A 25,209-nucleotide genomic window follows, 5' to 3' on the forward strand; every position below is an offset into this window, starting at 1 on the left:
GACTAAAAGCATGTTTAAGTATATATAAAAATAGAACTATGATTGAAAAGACATATATATGGAATGGAGGAGTTGTGTGCATGTTCACTTCACACCCTCAATAATAACTTGCAGCTCGTGAATGAGGAATCCCTTAAATTGAACTCAAAGGAATGGCTAGCTAAAAGTTCTCACAAAGGTCAAACTATACAATCATCACTCACGTAAAAAAATCAAAATTTTATATAAAATTGAAAGAGTAAATTAAATACGTAAAATATAAAATTATAACAAGATTTAAATTGTAAAATTATTTGATTTAATCGAATCTTTTTAACAGGATTAACTACCAATTCGATACCTGAAAGATATTATCGATAAAATAGTTCATAAAATTTAAAAATACAACAAAAATAAAATATTATATTTTTTTGTAAGTGGAAAATTTTTTTTTGTATTTAATTAACAATTTATCCATTTGATCTAAATTTTTGTGGCAACAAATGTACAAAAAATATCGGAGCAAAATTTAATATCTAGATTTTTCAAAAAAAAATGTCATTCACAATAAAAAAAAAATTTCACTTGACATAAAATTACTAATTTTTAAGGAAAAAAATCTTATTTTTTTAATAATGATTAAAAAAATTTGCATCAAAATCTTAATTTTAAAGTCTCTTGTTAGAATATATATTTAATATCTAGTTCTTTTTATCGCGTTTTTAAATTTTTTAAAAAAATTTTTATTGGTAGCATCTTTTAAATTTTTTTTATGTCAACGATGTAAACTTTTGGATACTATTTTGATAGTTTATTCTTTTTAAAATTAATTGATTCACTCAAAATTATAATATTAAAATATTTTAAAAATTAAATCGAAATTATACAACAATTGCTGGCTTTGGTTTTTTATATATGCCTTACTTAGAAAGCTAGAAATTGGTGTTACAATGATGAAAGCTAGCTATGAGCCTATGACATAAATGTAAGCATGCTAAAAGAGATGTCATGAGAGTGAGAGCAAATGAAAACCAATACTTCAATTAACTGCCACCCCACTTGGAAACATTCTTAAATGATGTTCAGAGGCATAAACCCTTTTGGGGTCTCATTCTGACAATACCATAACTCCACTAACTTGGAATAAGTAGGCAATGCCATCATATCAAGCACTTTACAACTACACCCCAGAAGTTGTAAAAAAAAAAAAAAAAAAAAAAAGAAGCAATGTTGTAAAAATAAATAAATAAATAAACTAAGCTCATTTGTTTTTAATTTATGTATGCCAAACATAAACATTGATTCAAATTCAATGGATGTTCATGAAAGTAAGATCCTACATGTATTATTAGCCTAATGTATAACACAAAAATGAGTATATAAAATATTTTCTCTATAAAGTGTGCCTTTATTAACTATGATAGTCATAACACTATATCAAAGGATACCTCAACTAAGAAACACTCTTATGATCTCAAAAGATAAGAAAGGTTCTGCAAAGAGAATAAAAGAATGCCAAAAGTAAAATTAGAAGCAACTTTGATGGTCATTGATATAATGTGGTGGATCAGTGATATGATTTGGCACCGAATAGATAAAAATATTTCTACAATTTAATATACAATGGCACATGATTATACTTTTTGCCCTACTACAATATGTATATCTAGAAGTGCATATTATTATTATTATTCTTATCATCAATAATTATAAATGAATTGAAAGCATGCAATCGTGAATTAGAAGACAAGAATAGATAAAGGTAAACTCATGGTTGAAATGCAATGAACATGTAGTAGAAAAAAGTCAAAGCTTTCAACATTTCAGGCCTTGGTAGCTTCTTCAGGTTCTTATTTAAGATTCAATGCTAAGAGTGTATTAGCATCCTTCACTTCCCATAGCATCCTTCAATGTTCTTGTGCTAAGGGCAACATGAAAGGTTTGGAATCTAGCTCCATTCCTTCTCAATACATAGCATACATTGTTCTTTGCATTGTTTGCATTCTCTGTTGTTGAGATGAAAGTAGTTATCCTTTTTAGTAATGTTCCTACAGAAAGAAAAACTGGTTATATGGGGCATTGTCAAAATCACTGTGTTTACTTCCTTTATCATACATGTATTTAGAAACTTGAAAAAAGACATTTAAATGTTTGATTTGTTTCTTTTATTTTTTCCTTTTTTTGCAGGCAACATGACCTCTAGGACATTGCTACTTTTCTTGGCCTTAATGGTAACAAATTCAATTGCTATCATGGACAAACAGACATATATAGTACACATGGACAAGACCAAGATCAAATCCTCAATTCATTCACAAGACAGCACTAAACCATGGTTTCAATCTGTCATTGATTTCATCACTGAGGTTTCAGTGCAAGAAAATGAAGAAGAGGAAATAGCTCCTCAGCTTCTTTATGTCTATGAAACCAACATGTTTGGTTTTTCTGCACATCTTTCAAGTAAACAACTTGAATACTTGAACCAAGTTGATGGTTTCCTTGCAGCAATGCCTGATGAGCTATTAACCCTTCACACAACACACACCCCACATTTTCTTGGCCTACAAAATGGGAGAGGACTTTGGAGTGCTCCTAGTTTGGCCTCTGATGTGATCGTAGGGATCCTTGACACCGGTATATGGCCGGAACACATCAGTTTCCAAGACACTGGTTTGACAGAAGTACCCTCTAGATGGAAAGGTTCTTGTGAAGAAGGGACCAAGTTCTCTGCCTCAAATTGTAACAAGAAGCTAATTGGAGCAAGAGCCTTTTATAAAGGGTATGAAAAAGTTATCGGGAGAATCAATGAAACGCTGGATTATCGTTCGCCAAGAGATTCTCAAGGGCATGGAACACACACAGCCTCAACTGCAGCCGGTAACATGGTGAACAATGCAAGCTTATTCGGCATGGCTAAAGGTTCAGCAAGTGGAATGAGGTATACCTCAAAAGTTGCGGCTTATAAAGTATGCTGGCCGCTAGGCTGCGCCAATTCGGATATATTGGCAGCTATGGATCAAGCTGTTGCTGATGGGGTAGACATATTGTCACTCTCTTTAGGCGGCATTGCAAAGCCTTATTACAATGATAGTATTGCCATAGCTTCATTTGGGGCAACTCAAAATGGAGTTTTTGTTTCTTGCTCTGCAGGGAATTCGGGTCCTTTCAAATCAACCGTCGGAAATGTTGCACCGTGGATCATCACTGTTGCTGCTAGCTACACTGATAGAAGCTTTCCAACCAAAGTGAAGCTAGGGAATGGACAGGTTTTCAAAGGGGCATCTTTGTATCATGGCAAGACAATCCAATTGCCTCTTGTGCATGCTAATACCACAGGAACACAAAGGACAGCACAATTTTGCACCAAAGGTTCACTTGATCCAAAGCTAGTCCATGGAAAAATAGTTGCTTGTGAACGAGGAATGAATTCCAGAACTGAAAAGGGCGAGGTGGTGAAAATGGCAGGCGGGGCAGGAATGCTACTACTAGTGAATCAAGGAGAAGAGCTTTTTGCTGACTCTCACATTTTGCCAGCAACTTCCTTAGGTGCCTCAGCAAGCAATGCAATTCGAAACTACATCCACTCTGCCAAATCTCCAACAGCTTCAATTTCATTCATAGGAACAACGTATGGTGACCCTGCACCAGTTATGGCAGGATTTTCTGCTAGAGGGCCAAGTATAGTGGGGCCAGATGTGATTAAACCAGATGTAACTGCACCTGGTGTGAACATCTTGGCTTCATGGCCACCATTAACTGCTCCAAGCCTGCTCAAGAGTGACAAAAGGAGTGTGCTATATAACATAGTTTCCGGCACCTCGATGTCTTGCCCTCATGTTACCGGCATAGCAGCACTTCTCAAATCTGTGTACAAAGATTGGTCACCAGCAGCTATCAAATCTGCACTGATGACCACAGCTTACACAGTGAACAACAGAGGTTCCCCTCTTTTAGACATTGCATCAAACACCTCATCTGCATTCGCTAACCCTTTTGCATTTGGTTCAGGCCATGTCAACCCAGAATGTGCCTCTGATCCAGGGTTAGTCTATGATATCACCAACAAAGATTACCTAAACTACTTGTGCAGCCTTAACTATACTCCTACCCAAATTGCTATAATCTCAAAGGGTCATTTCAAATGCTCCAAAGATTCATTTTTTCAACTTGGTGACCTAAACTACCCTTCATTTTCTGTCTCATTTGACATAAATGGCACAAATTCTAGTGTTACATACAAGAGGGTAGTCACAAATGTTGGATATCCTAGTAGTTCTTATACAGTGAAAGTTGAAGAACCAAATGGAGTATTAATTAAGGTTGAACCAAGAAATTTGAGGTTTGGAAAATTAGGTGAGAAATTGAATTATAGTGTGACTTTTGTTGCAAATGGAGGAACGACAATAAGTGACACTTCAACATTTGGATCATTGACTTGGGTGTCAGGCAAGTACAATGTTAGAAGCCCTATAGCAATAACCTGGCAATAGCAATTGTCATTGTTGTAATTTCATTTTGATTATTAATGAAATATATATCTACCTTTGAAAAAAAGAAAGAAAGAAAAGATTATTTTATATAAATATATCAAAATTAAAATTTAACCTGTAATCAATTTACATTTGCGGAGTAATCATTTTAAACTTAAAACTTTTTTTTAATAAAAAATAGAAAGACTCAAATCTATAACTTCTTCAGGAAATATAGAGTGTCATTTAAATTATAACTTATTAGTAATTTAAACTCAAACTCTTTAGATTAATTTAATGTACAAAAATAAAATAAATAAACAATTTTTCTTTTGTAATAATAAAAAGGGAACGTTGTTATTTGATACACTGATCACATTATTGCTGCAAAGTGCCGTTATTTTCGCGCGAGTTTTGTACCCTTCGTTCAAAAGACCATGCTGACGTGGCATGCATTAGAGAGAGGGGGGAAGAGAAAACGAGAGCGCGATGGAGTAGTGTGTATGTGTGAGAGAGAGAGTGATGTGGTTCATCTCCAATGCCTTTGAATCTTCTCATTCTTCTTCTTCTTTTGATGAAGCTTCCGAATCAGAATGCTTCGTTAAGGTGAAAGCTTTTCATTAAAACTCTTAACTTTCAGCTGAGTTTCCTAAAAAGGATTCTCATGCATGAATTTTGTTAGCGTGTTCTTCCGTCTCAATCAACATTCAATACCACCATCTAATACAGATGCAGTAATCCTTTGTTATTATTGTTTTCTATGTGCATAATTAATTTAATTTATTTGTTTTTAATTCAATTTGTGGAATAGTTTTGCATGATCATCAATTCAAGTAGGGTTTGGAACAATTTGAGTATTTCGATTGATAAAAATGGAGAATAATAATGGATCTCCAAGCCAAAATCGGAACTCTAGGTCTAGGAGCCCTTCTGATCATGCAAGAGCTCAATCTCCAATTCCACATGGTGGTTCTGATCCACATGCACCATCAACTCATCATCACCCTGCATATTCATTCTCTTATCCCCCGGGACCATATTCCTACAACTATTACCCTCCACCTCCTTTATCACCTTCTTCACACCCTTCTCTTCCACACTCACCATGTAGCCATAGATATGCATACACCTCACTTCCTGTGTCACCCAGCCCCGGTTCTAGCTCCCCTGGTCCTCCAATTAACCGCCCTCCGCCTCAATTGGTTGCCTTTAACCGCCCTCTTCCGCGATTAGACTATCCCCTGAGTCTCGGGGTGCCAACAACTAAACGGCGGCCTCCACCACGGCTGGACTATCCTCTGAGTCCGGGGCAAAAGTCGGCTTATTCTCCACCTCATTATTATACTTTCCCCTACCATCAAGGTCCTAAAAGTCCAGGAGTATCATCACAATCTAGTCAGAGTCCCATTTCCAGCTCTCCTAGGAGTCCTTCCTTGGAAAATGTTATATGCAATGTTCAGATATCAGATAGCAAGCTTGGTGCTCCTACATCACCCTCTGCTCCTGCATCACCCCCTGCTCCTGCTGCACAAACTGGCCCTTTTGCACCACATTTTGCGCATTCGAATTCAGTTCCATTTCATGGGAGGAATGATGAATTTAATGGTTGTTCGGATAAATTATCAGGCAGGAGACGTTCTACCTCTGATGTAGGGGATTTAAAGACTTCGCCTAGTGTGTGTAATGAATCGCCACGTAACCAGAGTTTGCAGCTTGCAAGCTATAAAGGGTCTTCTTTGAGAGCTTTGCTTCTACATGGAAATTTAGATATATGGATTCATGAAGCCAATAATCTTCCAAATCTAGACATGTTCCACAGAACTTTGGGGGATATGTTTGGCAAAATGCCTGGTAGTCCGGGCAAGGGCAATACCAGCGATCCTTATGTGTCAATTCGCGTATCAAGTGCTGTGATTGGGAGGACTTTTGTGATTAAGAACTGTGAGGACCCCGTTTGGGAGCAGCATTTTTGTGTTCCTGTTGCGCATAATGCTGCTGAAGTTATCTTTCATGTTAAGGACAGTGACGTCGTGGGATCAGAACTCATTGGTGTTGTGGCGATTCCAGTCGAACAAATACACTCAGGGGAAGTAATAAAAGGGGCCTACCCGATTTTGAATAGTAATGGGAAACCTGTTAAGCAAGGTGCTGTATTGAGCCTAACCATACAGTACACTCCAATTGATAAACTAGTCATGTATCAACAAGGAGTTGGAGCAGGTCCTGAGTATATCGGGGTTCCCGGCACTTATTTTCCATTGAGGAGAGGTGGAACTGTTACTCTATATCAAGATGCTCATGTTCCAGATGGCTGTCTCCCTAATTTGATGCTTGATAATGAGATGCATTATGTGCATGGAAAGTGTTGGTTTGACATATTTCAAGCAATAAGTCAAGCTCAACGGTTAATATATATCACGGGCTGGTCAGTATGGCACAAAGTTCAGTTGATTAGGGATGCCGGCCCAACGGAAAGCCTTGGTCATCTTTTGAGGTCTAAGTCACAGGAAGGAGTAAGAGTGCTTCTCCTTGTTTGGGATGACCCTACATCAAGAAACATCCTTGGTATACAAACGGTAAGTAGGGCAATCTTTTGTTTTCTTATTATTGCATTTCTGTGTTTGGGAGGCCTGTTAGGATGGTATTATTATTGCTACATGTTGTCATCATAGTTGTATTCTATTTGCTTTGAATTTTTTTTAAGATCAGTAAAAAGAGCTTGAGTCTGAAACTGTATAAGAATGGATAAATAGGAGTTTCATCACCAAACGCATTTCAAATATTTATTTATTGTAAGAACTGTGTAACTTCAAAATGTAAAAAAGGAATATAAATTGTTCAATCTATTTGATTACAAAGTTGTATATTTAATAAAGGGAATTTTTTAAAATCATACCAATAACGTTCAACTTCTTGTTTCTCTCAGCCAAATGATTATATTGGTAATGCATATGACAAGAGAAAAATCTTTATTTTGTCCTCTATTAGTACTTCTCTGATGTGATTTCTGTTGTTTATTTTATTTCAATTAAAGATTAAGATCCTTGAACATTTTTTCTTCTCCAGGGGTTTTGCTTATCAGAAGAATGGGCATGATTTTATCTTTTAGTTTTAATTATACAAAACTCTCTACTTTATATTCAGGATGGTCTCATGGCAACTCATGATGAGGAAACTCGAAAATTTTTCAAGCATTCTTCAGTACAAGTGCAGCTTTGTTCTCGCAATGCAGGAAAACGACATAGCTGGGCAAAACAAAAGGTTTGGTTGATATATTTTGTTTGTTCCATTGTTTAATTTCTCACATTATTAGAGATTTTCATTGACTTTGGCATATGATGCACACACTATGCTTGCAACTAACATGATTCTGTCAGGTAACTAAACAAAATTTTTGTCACAAATTTCAGAATTTATGAAACAGAATATAGTTTTGCTAGCTATTAGATATTTGATTTGAATCTGCATTCCCACAGATGTTTTCATTTTCCTTTCATAGATGAACATTAAAATTCCTTTTCTGGTTATCAGGAAATTGAAGCAATATATACACATCATCAAAAAACTGTAATGGTGGATGCTGCTGCTGGAAATGGCAAAAGAAAAATTATAGCATTTGTTGGTGGACTTGATTTGTGTGACGGGCGATACGATAATCCATACCATCCTCTCTTTAGGACATTGCAAACACTGCATAAGGATGACTATCACAATCCATGTTTCGCGGTAATCTCTTATTTTTAGTTTCCAAATGGTTGCATCATTGCATGTGTCACTCCATTTCTCCATCAAACATCTAACATACCACAAATGAATGCCAATATATGATGAAAGGTGACCAAAATATAACTTAAAAATAAGATGTCACTCTAAGATTTAGAATCAACCGGAAATCATGGTGAAACTATGTTGTAATAGGCTAATAGCTAAAATCTACTTATAGAGAAGTTTGAAAACAAGGACTAATTTATTCCTATGTTGTGGTTTATTTAATGACAGGGTAATACTGGTGGTTGCCTGCGAGAGCCGTGGCATGACTTGCACTCTAAAATTGATGGTCCAGCGGCTTATGATGTTTTGGCAAACTTTGAGGAGAGATGGTTAAGAGCTGCAAAACCTAAAGGGGTTTCAAAGGTAAAAGGTAATGCATATGATGATGCACTGCTTAGATTAGAACGGATTCAAGATTTTTTGACTGTGAATGATGTTCCTAGTGTCGATGACGATAATCCTGAGGCATGGCATGTTCAGGTATTTTCTATTAGTCCTGAATGAATATTTTCAAATTTTCTAGAAGCAACATTTTTTTCTTCTTATTTGTGCTACTTAAACTAAACAAATTAATTCTGTATAATTTGGAAATGCAGATATTTCGCTCGATTGATTCTAATTCTGTCAAGGGATTTCCAAAGGATCCAAAAATAGCACAAAGCATGGTGAACCCAAGACCTTTTTTGTGTATTTCTTCCTTTTTATGTTTATTTTCAAGTCTAAACTTCTGTCGCCACGAGAATGTTAAGCTTATTGTGGTTTTACAGAACTTGGTATGCAGAAAGAATGTGATGATTGACATGAGCATACATGAAGCATATGTGAAGGCCATCCGTTCAGCACAACATTACATTTATATAGAGAACCAATATTTCATTGGATCCTCATTCAATTGGAGTCAGACTCAATATAAGGATCTTGGTATGTATTCTCTTTGTGCACCATTCTTGCTTGTTGCTTCAACAATTATTTGGCCTACTGTGCTGCATAATTTGAACACAAATTATTATAAAGAAGAAAATTAAAGATATCTCGTTTATGTTATATTTCATGTTTTTGCAGGTGCTGATAATTTAATTCCAATAGAAATTGCTTTGAAGATTGCTGAAAAGATTAGAGAAAATCAGAGATTTGCTGTGTACATTGTTATTCCAATGTGGCCAGAAGGTATTCCAACAGGGGCTGCCACCCAAAGGATTCTATATTGGCAGGTATTTTCACATTTTTAAGGCAAAATTTTTAATAAAATCATCATAGCCACTAAATGGCTCAGAGTGTTTTGGTACAAAATTAACAAAGCATTAAGTGTGTCCAATCAAAATTGAAGAAAGTTGATAATAAGAGTTGAAAATTGGAAATCATGATAGTGAAGAAAGAGTTAACAAGTGTCATTTTAACAGTTCGATGAATTTTGTATCATACCAACAATCTTTATTGTAAAATCGTTTAAAAATTGAAATCTTTCTAGTGGTTCTTGCCAAAGTTTTATGCAACCTTCCTCCATCACAAGTTTTAACCGAGTTCTACATTGGTTATCACTATCAATATCTTTTGTCAACTAAATTATAGTGTATAGTCCTAGTTACATATTAGAAGCAAAATAGAAAGAAAATAGGGTTCTTTTGACAAATTTGATCCTATAGACACAATTGAGCATTAGTAATCCATTTTCAGTGAATATTGTCCCATTTATGGGGTTTGAAAGTAAATGAGTTAGGGGATATCATCTTGTGATTTACAACCATCTTCAAGTCTTTTGCTACTTATATGTTTCCCTTTTTGATAAAATGTAATTTTCAAGTTAGGAAATATCATTGCAACCATCATGTGTCAAAAAGTTATGTATGAGCTGCCAAAAAAAGTTCACAAAAATTATGCTAGAAAGTGAATCCTCAGTTCAGAATTCTTGGGTTTTCATTTTCAATATTTTCTATTTACACAATTCTATGAAGGAAAAAGCAAAAATAAAATAAAATAAAATAAAAACTAGAAAACAAAATTTTTTTTGTTTATACTATCTTCCAAAAGCACTCAAACCTGCTTCATGAATCCTGATGTTAAACTAAAATTCATAAAACCTATGAGTACTTGGATACTGCATTTCTTACTCACTGTTTTTATATATTTTTGCAGAACAAAACAATGCAAAATATGTATCAGACAGTATATAATGCTTTGGTTGAGACTGGACTTGAAACTGCATTCTCTCCACAAGACTATTTGAACTTTTTCTGTCTTGGCAATCGCGAGGCCTGTGGTATATATGAGAATGTTAATGGAACTGGAGCTCCTCCCCCAGCAAATAGTCCACAGGTAAGAATACAATGCTCACCTTCCCTTTGTCATTTACCTAGTGGGATAAGATTAAAACTTTGTTGTTGTTTGTTGTTTGCTTAATGTCAAGATAAACAAAGGAGATAGAGGCCTTGAAAGAATATAATCTAAGTTTGTCTCATTTGAAAGTACATCAAATAGTTTAATTGCAAGGTTTGATATTTGATAAAGATAAATTTGTATTTAGATAGTAGTTGTTATTAATTCTTAGTTGTTAATTGTTATTAGATAATTCTTAGACTAATAAGTAGCCAAAAGAGTACCAAAATGCATGGGTTATGAGTACCACAAATATTCTATACGACAATGTAAGCATCTTGATCTTATATTTCTCCTTGCCGTAAATTTTATGGTGTTTTTTTCTCTTCCTTTTTGTTTTGTTTTGCAGGCACAAAGTCGAAATAATGGAAGATTCATGATTTATGTTCATTCAAAGGGTATGATAGTTGATGATGAATATGTGATAATTGGTTCTGCAAACATCAACCAGCGCTCCATGGACGGAGGAAGGGACACAGAGATTGCAATGGGAGCCTACCAACCTCATCATACATGGGCAAGAAACAATTCTGCTCCTCGTGGACAGGTAAAGAAAGATCATCTTTAAAATTATGTTACTCTTTTATAGATCTTGAGGAAAATAAAAGAACTATGTACATATCTGAAAATATTTAGGATGATCAAAATTTACAGGACTAAAAACCAAAAATAAATTAAGAGGGACCAATTGAAACTCTAAAGTTACATTACTACATATCTAGATTAGAATTCTTTGTTGAACTATATAGTATAATGTGTAGGTCCATGGCTATAGGATGTCACTATGGGCAGAACACACAGGGACAATTGAAGAGTGCTTCTTCGAACCAGAGAGTCTTGAATGTGTCTCAAGGGTCAGAACAATGGGTGAACTGAATTGGAAACAATACTCAGCTAAAGAGGTATCAGAAATGAGAGGCCATCTGATGAAGTACCCTGTAGATGTTGATAGGAAGGGTAAGATTAAACCCATTCCTGGCTTTGAAGAGTTTCCTGATGTTGGAGGCAAGATTGTTGGTTCATGCTTTGGCATTCAGGAGAATCTAACCATTTAGATTATCACATTCATTCATTCATTCATTCATTCATTATTCGATCATAGTTAGGTTCCTTCTCCCAAGAGGCACTCTCTCAATGACTAGAATTCGGATTATACCCGGGAAAGGAAGTGTCTAGTGTCTAGTGTGTATCTCTATTACTACACCAACACCATTGTTAGTTGCTATCTTTAGTATAAGATCAAATGATTAGTGTAAATTACAATTATAGAGGATAAACCAATTTTAAAATGTCTTATAAGTTGAAACATTGTATAGTGACAAACAATTTTAATCTCATTCCTTATTCTTTAATGAATACCTTACATATTCCTCTAAACAGTTTTGAAATGTCTTATAGTTAGTATATATTTACTAATAGTTTAAGAATTAATTAGCTAGCAAAATTAGCATATGAAGCTCTATGGTGGACCCAATGTTGTTAAGAGACTTGAGTTTCAATGTGTATCCCCCAAGTTGGGCCACACACCCCATGCTTTTGTATTTAGGTCATATAATGAGTGCTAGCAGGGCCACAAAAACAAAGTCAAAAACATTGGTCCTACAATGCCAAAAGAAAAATATATATTGGTCCTACATAGGGACAATACACTGGCCAAATTACCGAAACAAGAAACAAAAAAAAGGTAAGGACAATATAGAACATGCTCCATTGCACCTACCCAAAACTTGATGTGAGGTAGTTCTGTATTCATTTCCTTTGTTTTTGTAATTTTCTTCCAAGTCACTAGTTTTCAAGTGTCTATTTGACCCTAACTAAAATGAGTTTGAACTTCAAATCACATTAGTTTATTATTATGGAGATAATTAATTTTTTATTCATGGAATGACGATATGTATGTTCACTTGCATCGTGGGAGGGACCACAATACATACTTTTGTGATGATAACAACAACAACAAAGTTTTGTCCTACTAAGTGAGGTCGGTCACATGAATTAAATGATGCTATTATACTCTATCATATATCATGTCTACAGAGAGACCGTTTACATGTAGATCTCGTTTGACCACCTCATAGATGGTCTTCTTAGATCTTTCTCTGCTTTTCGCCCCTTGTCTATCTTCCATCTCATCCATTCTCCTATCTGAATGTTGTATCAATCTTCTTCTTACATGTCCAAATCACTTGAGACGCGATTCAACAATCTTTTCTACTATGAATGCTACTTCAACCATCTTTTGTGATGAGTTATTTTATTTATTTATGCATAATGTTTTGCCACAAAAGATAATAATATCTTTACCAAAAAAAAAAACACAGTGATACTGTATCATTAAAAAAAAGTTTATTTTAAATATTAAACAAAAGTAGATACTTCAAACCCTTGTTTTTTTAAAATAAATTAAGAGAAAGTGTAGGAATTAGCATTTTTGTTGAAATTTAGTCAGCACTTAAACATTAAAAGAAAAATAATTAATTCTGCATCATTAAATGTCATCTCACACCATTAAAAATATTAATAATGGCTAATTGATGGCTAAACATCACAAATTCTGCTAGCCCCCTATAAATTAATTCTTACTTTATTTTATTTAAAAATATTTAAAATAATATTTAAGAAATTCTGTCATGATCAAAGATAAATATATATATATATATATAACTTTTTTATACTAGATATGAAATATGTTTACCATTTTTTTAATAGATAGTTTGTTACATACTCAATTCACAAGATAAGAGAGTAATATTCTAATATTTGCTTAATTTTCATTTACTTACTCTTCGGCATGACTATCAAGTATCAAAGAGTCCAATACTTAATTACTTTATTTGTTTGAACAAATAACTTTGGAAAGTTGCAAGGCACTTTTGCAAATGCCGTCTCTGACCAAATTCAAATTTAGCTTAGATTTTTCTGCTTGTTTTCCACTAAGATAAGATCTTCAATATGGTCTCTTATTGTTATGTCACACTCTTAAACTTAATATGTGTATATATTCTCTTCTGAAGAAATTCAATCTCAAATTTCACGGTGGCAAGGAATTAGTTAACAACCATTGGTTCTTTTTATTGGGTTATTGGTCTAAAAGGTAATAATAATAATAATAATAATAATAATAATAATAATAATAATAATAATAGTTGGTCGGTTTGGACAATACACAATTACACATGCTTTTTGAAGTTTAATTTCGATATATTAATAACGTAAAATATTTTATACAATAACCTAATTATATATTCTGATTATTTTATGAGTATTCACAAAATAATTATAAAAATGATTATTTTTATTAATGTGATAATACGTAAATAATAAAATAGATGTATGTATAAATTTTTTTTCCGTATTGATAGTAAATAAAAGTTAAATTCTATTTTTTGAAAGTAAAAACATAAAATAAAATAAAAAAGTTGGGATAACAACTTCGCTCTGCAAAACAAGAAAATTCTTTCTAATCCACAAACTCCTCACTTTTATTTAATATTGTCTATTATATTTTCATTCCTACCAATGGGACAGAAATTTATTTTGGTTTTTAATATTTTAAATGTCTTATTTTTATTCCAAAAATTTAATATTGATATACATATTCATCTTAAATGTTTTATTATGACAATTTTATTTATACTAGTTCTACTTATTACAATATCAACACTAAACAATTTTTTTTAAGAAAAAACAAAACATGATTAGTTCTAGTGGTCCTCTGATTATGAACCATACACCTAGCTGACAAAATTATAAATTGATGATTATTTTATTGGAAAAGTTGAAAATATATTATTTATATAAAGAGGGACCCATTGACCTCAGTGATATGCTAGTGGGGTTTATTGGCCTAACACATTTGATGGACCACTGAACCCTCCTTATTTATAGGTAGCCGCGGATTAATAATGAATATTTAAGGGGGATCGTGAATTATCTAACTCTTAATATTATATTAAAGATTGAAATAATCGACATTTTTATTGAGGCAACCATAATAATGACTGAAATTATTTGCAATTTTATCTCTTCTATAATGTTATTAAATTTGCTTGTTCAGAAAGTAATTATTTTAACATTTCAGTTAGTACAAAAAAGTTTTACATAAAAGTACTGTATGTATCTTCTTGTTTTGATGAATAATAATAATAACAATAATAATAATAATAATGTTCTAATTCTTAAAATAATTGTTAATTAAAGGCCATTATTCCTCTTTGTAGGTCTTACAAAAAGGCTGCATTGTTACTTGGTTGGTAGGATTTGATGCACAATCTACCCAAGATTTTCTATTTTGAGTTAAAATTATATTTGATAAGATATATAAACAATATTAAATAATATAACATAATAAGATGCTAATAAAGGTATCTCTATAAGAATGAAAAATTTTATAATTAAAGAATTCCCAGGTTCTTCACTAATTTTTTTCTTTTTTCTTTCTATGTTTCTTAGAGCACAAACCACCTTCGTTCTTCCCCACCCAAAGTCAGCATTTAATTGAATAAATATATGAATGCTTCCAAAACAAAGAACTAGATAATCAAGATTCTCCCGAGTAAAAAAATATTCTAATATATAGTACTCTCATAGTTTTTTTCCAAAGAGAAGTTAAAAATTTAAAGTGGAGAAACATAATTGGAATACTTGTTTGACCTTAATATTTTAGTTTATTGGTACTTATTTTGTTTAAACAGAATTAGATTCTTATAAATACATGGAAATGAAAAAGCTACTGTCTTACTAATTTTACCATTATATATAAAATTGAACTGACTCGAATTATCCAATTATTTTAAGAGCATAGCGAAAAATCAGTCAATAATCATTTTTAAAAGACTTGTGCATTTAAAATCTATAAACTATCCCTAAAAAAAAAAAACTTAGATGTGGTTCAAAATTATGAAAAATTCTTTTCCTATGATTTCGTTTTGATGGCAATCCGAAGGAAAATATCGACAAAGTTTTTTTTCCATCCTTTTTTTTTGTCTTTTTATAAATATTTATCTACATTTTGCTATGAATTTTTTTATACTTTCACGGTGACATTTTTATATAAAAATGACATTGTAAATTACTAAACTGACTCGAGTAAATTTAATTTGATGTCTCTATATTTATATGTTCCACTAAACTGACTCGAGTTATCAAAACAATTAGGATAAAATTCTTATTGTCTCTCTTTGCCTATACCCAAAAAGTGATTAATGTCGAACTCTTATCATGTATGATTCATCCACTACAGAGACAAAGACACATATCTATGTTTGTTTTATCTCAATGGCAAAGGATTCTAATCCAATTCTTTATTTTTTTTATAAAAATCAAATATATTTTTTGTTTCTGAAATTTGTTAAATATTTTTAAAATATTTTTAAATTTTATTTTATTATTTTTGTCTTTTAAAATTTTTTATTTACATCAAATATATTTATGATAATAGTTAAATTTTTAAAAAGTTTAGGATCAACTCAATGACAATTATATTTAATTTGTTTGTGTTAAAATTTTTTTTTATAAAATTATTGCTAAATTGATTTAAAATTTTTTAAAAAATTAATTACTAGAAATATATTTAATGCAAATTAAAAAAATTAAAATAAAATTTAAACAAAATAAAAATTGAGAATATTTAAAAAAATTTAATAAATTTTAAAAACAAAAAATATATTTTACCAGAAAAAAAGCTTATTATTCATGATATAGCCACAAAAGTTTGAGTGTTAAGAGAGAAATTTATCTTTAGACAAGAATATTTCATTATTAGTGGATGATCATAATGACGTTTGAAGTTAAAAATGCTTTAAAGTTTAAACACATGTAACATTATTCATCCATGAAACGCTAGAGATATTTAAGCACAATCTAGAATAATCCATCTTAATTATTAGAACTCAAGAAACATGCATTTAAAAATATAGGAGACTAAAACTATATATCATTGTCAAAAGAACCATCTATTGAAAGCTACATTACACAACTCAAAAGCTTCAAAGATAATGTTGTGTCTACTTCTTCATAAGCTACGTTAAGGTTTGAATCTTTTTTACAAAAAGCAATAAAGCATATCCAACTATGGAAATTAATCTCATTATGCCCCAAAAAACTCAAATCGTATAAATCGAATCTCAATAAATTCTAATATAATTCGTCATTTAGACATAAATATAAGTTACATCGGCATCTTTTTAGATTGAATAATATTAAATATGTCATACTTGATTTTTTTTACCGTAAGAGCTTTACAATATTGTCTATCACTTCATTATTTTATACACTAATTAAACAACATTAAACCAAGAATTACATACATAATTAATAACATTATCCAAATTAAAATTTAAATATATTTTTATCTTATATGTTGTAGTCTTTAACATTCAAATTAGTTAATTAATTTAAATTAGTTGAATAATCACTCATTTACTTAAATATATGATAAACATTAAAAGTTTGTTTTATGTATACATAAATATATTGACTAACAATAAAATTTTAAGAAAATTAAAATTCATAATAAAATATTCTTTTTAAATAAAAAATACTCTTAAAAAAATATTATTAACTTTTGTGTTGTTCACGATATATTTTAATATAATAAATTAAAAATTAATTTATTACAAATTTAAATTTTATTTATTTATTTAAAATTTATTACTGACTAATAAATTATTGCATATTAATCCTTGGTTAAAAAAAAAACAACATTATTAGCTAACACTATCAAAGGCAAACAACTTTCATTTTCATGGAAACCCCAAAAATAGGGGCCCATAAAGGAAAAAATGAAAATGAAAATCCATATAAAAAGATTTGAAGCATCTGATACCATTCTCATTGATTGATCTTCTCTCACTCACTCTCATTCTCACACTCTTCTAATCTTCAATCTGTCTTTGATCTTCTCCTCACATTCTTTCAAATTTTCTCCGTCCAATAGCAGCAAACCGGAGACACCAATTAAAGGTAGTTCTTGTCCTGCAAAAAAGTGGGACCTACCACCAGAAACCCCCACGTGTCGAAGTGCAAAAAGTGGTACCCCACACTGCCAACGACCCATAATGCGACACGTGTCCATCTAATGTTAAGCTACACACACCAAGTGGGGACCACTTCGGAAAGGCCGGCTATTGAACGGTCCCAGTAGCCATTTTGGAGGGCCCCAACCGCCTTGGGTCCCTCGCCCACCCCCTCACATGACCACTACCTTCCATGGACCCACCACACCACAATCCTCACCTACAACACAACCCCATAGATAAGATACCAGTAAATTTTGACTCATACTTTTTCTCTTTTTCTTTTTAAAATAACATTTTATAAAGATTGTTTATAAATTATGTCAAATTTTCATCATCACACCATTTTAATTGACTCTTAGAAATTTTTTTGTTCTATCAAGACTAGAACATGGTTCTCTCAAAGCTTAGATAACGTGTTGTTTATTTGGAAGGTTAAACTCTCATATTCAAGAGATTCCAAATGCAAAAGAAACCTCATATTACAAGCCTTTCTATTAATTATTATAACTTCATGCATGAGTAATCATAATAAATAATGTTATGTGAAAATTTTATATGATTTCATTAAGTGTATATTTTGATAAATGATAAGAAATGTACACTCTCTTTTTTTAACTTAGGTCCAAAATATTACAAACTTACCTTCTTTTTTTCTTTAGGCTCGCGATATGAGAATTATTATCATTCCCATGCAAAATTTACACTATTGATAACATAATATTAGAAAATTGGTTTACCTAACTGATTTATTTTTATTAAATAATAATTAAAAATTATACATTTTACGGTCCTAAAATTGATAGGCAATAATAATATACAAGGAGGTTAAAAAATCGAATGGCTAAGAAAGGAAAGGGTAGTAGTAGAACTGTAGAAGACGAAGCAGTAGTGGTACCCTCTCTTGCACGGTCCACGCAGCAGCACACCCCAACACACAAAGTGGGACCCCCCACTTTTCATGTTGACCCACACCCCCACGCACGTGGTCCCCGCCATTTTCAATCCCCTAACCTCACGTGCGCACGTGCTCTTCCTCTTCGCGCTCCGACCTCGCCCTTCCCTTCCCTTCTTTCCTCCCATCAATGGCGAAACAAGAAAGGGCAATTCACAAAGCCTGTCTCAATGCTTTGAACTAGACTTCGACATGAACTGAAGCTCCTGCTTATCGTAAATCTCCAGTGAGAAATCCCTCAGCGTGTGCGTTGTCGTAGTTGCACTGCTCGGCGCCATAACCGTCGCTCTTGGCGGAGATTTCGACGACGGAGCAGTCGAACCGGCCGGTTGAATTTGAACCGGCGTCATCACCGACGAAACAAACGCCGAAATCGGACGTGCGAATGTGAAGAATTGCGGCGCGTTGGAAGGCCCCGCCGCCGCCGCCACGGAAGGCACGACGAAGAAAGCGTTGGACGGAATCGCCGTCCACATGGCAGGTACCGCGTTTTGCGGTAAGGCAATAGCGGTTTGCTGCGGTATTATAGCGGCCGTTACAGAGTTTGTTATGTGAGTGGCGGAGGAGGTTGTGGAGTTTGTTAGGGTGTTAGTTACGGAATTTGTTGTAACCGTCAGGCCTGCGGAGACTGAAACAGCGCTTTCGTTAACATCCACGTAGGCGCTATTGGCGGGTCTTTTGCGCTTCTTCTTGCAGGGCGGGTCTCCCGGTTCCGGGTCGGATCCTGACAGTGGTTTGGTTGTTGGGATCTTAAGTGTTCCGTTGACAGACATGGCGATGGCGGGGACGGTGCCGGTTCCGGTGGCGGCGATGATTGCCGGCTCGGCGTGCTCGAGAAGCCATCGGATGGTTTCTCCGTCGGACTTGTGGCCGAGCTCCCGGGTGAGCTGGAAGATCCGGGCCGCACACGTGGCAGGCATTCGGATTCTCCTGCCGCGTCCCTCCACCTTGGTGTGCCTGTCCTTCGTGGAGGCTCTCTTTTGAGTTGGATGGGCCTGGGCTTGGGCTTGGACTAAGGCCTTGTTCATGGACATGGACGGCATGTGCACTGCCACCGGCATGACGCGTATGGCCGATGGCGGAGACGTTGACGGCGAGGCGTCCTCCGTGTCGGGCTCCTCCTTGGGCCCCTTGGGCTCTCCAAGCGTGAGATCAATGTTTCTGGAAGGTTCGGAAGCCATAGAATTGAAATGTTGAGAAGAAAGAGAAACGTAGGAGGTGGAAAATCTCTTGAGGATAATGAGGAGGAAGGTGTTTTGTGTGAGATTTTGTTGGAGTTGGGTTTTAGAATGGAAGAGTGCAAAGTGTGTGTGTGAATATATATAGGAGCGAAAGTTGAGGTTTGAGAATGAGAATGTGGTGGTTTTGTTTCGAGAGAGAGAAGAGAAAGAGGTAATGGGGTAATTGGAGAATGGAAGATGGGGCCCGTTTTGTTGAACGGATGATTATTTTAACGTGGAAAGAAATCTACGGTGGTGATGGGTTGTTGGGCCCATGGAGATTAAGACTAGTGCACGTGATGGGTCCCATTAAATGGGGTTTGTGTGTTAAGGTGTGGAAAGTTTTGGTCAATGTTATTCACTTATTTGGCAACTATAGAGAAAATGAAGAATTTGGTGAAAAGAAGAAGAGGGTGAGAAAAGGAGGGAGAGAGGGGAAAGAGCATGGAAGGGAACTTGATAAGATTCTTGCATGATGAGTTGATGATGGATGCTATGAAGTATTTCAGGGATAAGGGGAAAAAGAACATTATTCTCTTTTCCTTGTCTAAGTTTTCTTTTCATTTTGGATCATTTTCATCTTATACATAGCCACATAGGGGATGATCCCTTGTTTTAGAGGTCAATTAAGTCTGTATATGAAGAGTGTTGCTTGAAATTATAGATGTATACTAGTTTTTTTTTTATTTATTTATTAACACTTTTTGTGTGTGCAAGATCATGAATTATTTAATCCAAAAAATTAATTGTTAAATAGAAGTATGCTGATAATTTTATATCTAGCTAACAACATGCCAATAACAAGAAAATTCCTATATATGGGAAAGTAGTATTAATATTTAATACAAGCTAAGAACTTTGCAAAAATTTTATGATAAATCCTAGAGGAATAAAATGTACCTATAAAGGCTCTAATACCTAGTTTGAACTGTCAACAGTTAAAGGTATTGGTTTTTGACGAATTAATTTGTGAATAATGCATTTGAAGCTTTGAACTACTGCTTTTATATGATATTTTTATATACTTTCTTTTTGTAGTATAAAACAATTTTTTATCAACTATTTTTAATACTAAAAATTGAAATATATAAGAATAATATACATAATAATAATAAATATAAAAAAAGTTTTAAGTATACCAATATACTAATATTTTAATTATTTTTAATTATTAATCTTAATTATATATATTTTATAATTATAATTAATAATTAAAAATTATTGAAATATCAGTATAGTGATACACTTAAATTTTTTTTTTTATATATAATCAATAGATACATGCTAAGCTTATGTGAGAGAAGCGACTAAATAAGGTTTTGAACTCCTTAGATTATTAGATCCTTTGAATTTTCTTGTACAAGGCCATGTTAAGTAATTTAACAAATGACTTTAAGACTTTAGTTTATTTTAGTAAAAATATATATCTATAAATTATTCCTAAGAAAAATAACCGGAAGAAAACATGAGAATCAAATTTAAAACTCATAGTATTGGACAATATGGACAAGAATGACATACACAAAATATTTTCTAGAGCTAGCTTTTATATATATTTGCATGGAAACGATAATTTTGTAGGAGCATATATATGATTAGCTTATTTAAAGGTTTTCCACTTTAACTCTCAAATGGACACGTATGCACCCAATATATATAAAAATAATATTTTTGAAAACGAAAGCATTGCCCATACCCACTAGTTTAAACTTTAAAGGCATGAATGCATTTAATTAATCTTATATCAAATGGGCAACTACATGAGATCTTGATGTTAAAACAAGAAAATAGCCACACTTGCCCTAAAAGATGAATAGTGTAGTGAAATATATATAAATGAAATTGTGTACAATCTAGCTCTATATGAAGAAGAAAAAAAAAATAGATCACTAGACTTTTTTAATATTTTATTAAAATTCAATTTGAGATATTATAATTTTTTTACATGGATATTTTTTATCTTGTCAAAAATTGAATATGAAATTATTAATATTAGATAAATTCAATTTACATCATTTAATCATTTTGAGACTATTAATAATATAAAGTAAATAAATTAAATAAATAGAAAAGTTGGAAGAAACAAGATAGGAACAAACAAAGAAGCCTTAACTTAAAGGCAGATATGAGAAAGAAAGAAGGAAAAGACATAATGGGAACACTAAGTAAGAAATTGTATGTAGTGCTTTTTCATCAATGAAGGAAAACAAAATTATATATAACAAAAAGATAAAGAAGACGATGACCAAGACTTGAAAACTATCCAAATCCAAAGTCAATACAGTAAGCTTGTGTTGCATGCATTATACTTTATTTTATAACATTTCATATCATACAATAATCATTAAAAAATATATTTAAAATCTATAGGCCAAGATATCACTTGATTATCATTCAAGAGTAAACAAATAATGTAACATCATTTTAATAAGTGCATAAAATCACTTTACATCATTTAACTATCATTGCAATGCTCAATTAGAAAGTAACATTATTAATTATCATAATTATACAAAATTTGGCAAAAACAAAAAAAGTGAGCTTAAATAATTGAGTAGGTCACGGCTCATGAACCATGCATGTTAGGATTTGAGCTCTTGAAAACGAAATTAGTCTCACATACCAAAAGGTGTGAGGGGATGATAATATATGGTAATAATAATGGCTGAAAAGTAGCATCATTTATATGAATCCAAGGCTAATCAAAAATCAATAAGTAAAGCATGTAAAAGCTCAAAATTCGGCTCATTATTTGTTGATATGAACTAAAATTTTTAATTTATTTAAATGTTAACAAATTAAGATGCCAACATGCATCATGGTCCTACTCGATCGATTTCTTTGTACAATCTCCACATCTACTTCAAAATTTGTTTCATAGTGTAAAAGTAATGTTCAATGTTTATAAATTAAAATAAAGTAAGACTCAAAAATGAATTTAATCAAGAAGTCAACTTTTCGAAAAAAAAAATTTATTTCAAATTTTAAATCTTAGATTCTAAATTTTAAATTTTAAATTAAAAAAAATTTAGTTTACAATAAAAAGTTAACCAATAATAATGAATTAAATTAAAAATTAACTTCTTATTTTTATTCCTCTAAAATGAGTCTTGTTGTATATGTATGGTGAATATACAATAATAATTTCATTCTCTCCATCAAAATGAGTCTTAGTTTGTCTCAATTAGTGAATTCAACAAATAAATTTATTTTTGGTTCGTTCATATTCTATCATTATGTATGTACGTATATATTCATTCTTCTTGTCCATATATATATGTCATTCATCACCACTCTAAAGCCAGGGTTTGTTGGGGATACTTTTTTTTTTTTAAATTCCCACTTCTACTATATTTATATAACTAGAAATATATCAGACTAACGACAAAAATGTATAACCTAATTGGAGACATATTTGTATGGACGGAATTACCTACACGCACATACTTTAAAGAATATTAGTTTTTTCTTATTTATTATTATTATTTTTTTATCTCTTCCTCCTTTATACATTTTTTCCCCTTTCTTCTGCTTCCAATATATTATTAATCCCTTTCTTGTATTGATTGATTCTTTTGAGATTGGTGGACAATTTTTGTTTGTGCGTAAACGTGGAAACCTGGCTATTTATATTATAATTTATTGTGTTCTCTTTATTATGTATGTTAAATTAATAATTATTTAGCCAAAAAAATTTATTTATTGATATTTTAATTTTAGTAAAGTATGACTTTATACCTTTCTACTTTCTTAAAATGAGACTTTGAACATTATTTTACACTCTGAAGTAGTTTATCTTTATATGTATGTAAACTTTATAGATAAAAAAGGTGAAGTTTTCAGTTATAAGAAAGTTAAGATAATTGTTCAATAAACTTTTTTAATCCAAAGTGTTAATGTGTTATGCACATGTGTTCATCTTAAAATATACATTTTTCTTTTTTTTTTAAATAAAAGAAGCCATATATAATTGGTCCGTTTGGTCAATCTATTTACGTATTTAAACAAAAAGATTTTTATTTTTAAAATTAGGTCAATTTAAATTTTGGAGTAAACAGATTAAACTCTAAATTAACTAAAAAAATAACAGATTAAACAGACAATTCATTTAATTTATTTTGTAATTTTTAAATAAAATTAGCATTTTTATTGACATCTTTTTTGTTTAATCCGAAAATTAGACCCATCAATAAAAATACTATTTGGTTAAAAAAAATTTTAAATAAAATAAATTAATTTTTTGTCAATTTTTTTTTTAAAATAAGTAAAATGTAAACGAATCACTCTATTTAATCGTTAGATTAGTTATAAACGATTTAAGACTAAAAAATTATGGCCCATAAATAAAATAAATTTAAACAAATTATGACCGGCTCGTATATATAATTTATAGATTTAAATAGATCAAACCTAAATAAATCAAATTGATCCGTTTGACCGCTCTAATACATAGTTAAAGACTTAAAGTTAGTGAGTGCAAAAATATGGATGGAAAACTCAATTCTTCGTTTATTATTACACTAATTCCTTCAGTATTAATATTTAGAATTATTTAAGTTATTGTGATAAAAAAATCACTAGAGAAATTGTTTGGCCGACAAAAACAATAGGTTGTTTATTGGTGACTTCAGCTCTCACTATCAATACAATGCAATGCAATATCACACAAAACATACACTAAGCTTAACCAATCTTATCATCAATTACGAGAAGGCATATTCTATTTTCATGAATCACATGCTGCTTATTTATTCATTTATATATATTGTGTTGTGCTTGAGACATTTTTTCTTATCTTGTATGTGCATATTTTTTGTTATGTTTATTGGTTATAGCTTTCATTCATTCAAATCAAATGTACCTCTTTTATTATTTTTATTCGAAGTATGAAAAAAAAATGTCACTATTTTTTATTCACATTATCCAAACTGAAATTTATTTTTACCGTGATATCTTCACTATTCTCTTCACCTACTTCCATCATGAAGAGATATTAATTTATCTTAAAATTATACAATACTTATTTTAATAAGAATAAGAAATAAACTTTTAACTAGATAATATTAACTAATTTTTTATTATAAAATTATTTTTTTAGTTCTTATTATTTTTTAGATAATTTAGAATTTATGGTTTAAAATTTAAAATTCGAAAAAATTGATGATATTAACAAAAAAAAAAATTAGCTCCCTAATTAAACTTTATTTAGTAATTATGTTTCTAAATTTGTTGGACTTTACCTTATTCAAAATTTCAAACAATACTAGCAATCTAGCTAGCATAATAATTTGTACCAACTTATTGATGATAAATGAGTGATTTCATTCTCAATTCAATATAGTGAATAATTTAATATAATTATACACAAAACTCAAATAATTTTTCCTTATTGATATAAATACAAAAATAACCGCGGGACATGAAAA

At 31.8% G+C, this 25,209-nt stretch overlaps 3 protein-coding genes across 3 annotated transcripts; 2 read left to right on the forward strand and 1 right to left on the reverse strand.

Moving 5' to 3' along the window:
- The first annotated feature begins 1,837 nt into the window (after positions 1 to 1,837).
- On the forward strand, positions 1,838 to 4,510 carry LOC130960789 (subtilisin-like protease SBT1.1). The gene is made up of 2 exons (XM_057886249.1): positions 1,838 to 1,918; positions 2,167 to 4,510. Exons 1-2 carry the CDS (start codon positions 1,912 to 1,914, stop codon positions 4,467 to 4,469), a joined length of 2,310 nt encoding a protein of 769 aa, XP_057742232.1. The 5' UTR covers positions 1,838 to 1,911; the 3' UTR covers positions 4,470 to 4,510.
- Positions 4,511 to 5,320: 810 nt separating this feature from the next.
- On the forward strand, positions 5,321 to 11,858 carry LOC130963496 (phospholipase D gamma 1-like). Its single transcript, XM_057889605.1, has 10 exons — positions 5,321 to 7,024; positions 7,593 to 7,709; positions 7,980 to 8,174; positions 8,448 to 8,699; positions 8,816 to 8,884; positions 8,987 to 9,140; positions 9,282 to 9,430; positions 10,353 to 10,532; positions 10,942 to 11,139; positions 11,354 to 11,858. Exons 1-10 carry the CDS (start codon positions 5,321 to 5,323, stop codon positions 11,645 to 11,647), a joined length of 3,312 nt encoding a protein of 1,103 aa, XP_057745588.1. The 3' UTR covers positions 11,648 to 11,858.
- Positions 11,859 to 18,330: 6,472 nt separating this feature from the next.
- LOC130960678 (transcription factor TCP9) lies at positions 18,331 to 19,869 on the reverse strand. The gene has a single exon (XM_057886127.1). It carries the CDS (start codon positions 19,742 to 19,744, stop codon positions 18,731 to 18,733), a length of 1,014 nt encoding a protein of 337 aa, XP_057742110.1. The 5' UTR covers positions 19,745 to 19,869; the 3' UTR covers positions 18,331 to 18,730.
- Between the last annotated feature and the right edge of the window lie 5,340 nt (positions 19,870 to 25,209).

Source organism: Arachis stenosperma, chromosome 2 (assembly GCF_014773155.1).
Source record: "Arachis stenosperma cultivar V10309 chromosome 2, arast.V10309.gnm1.PFL2, whole genome shotgun sequence".
NCBI lineage: Eukaryota > Viridiplantae > Streptophyta > Magnoliopsida > Fabales > Fabaceae > Arachis > Arachis stenosperma.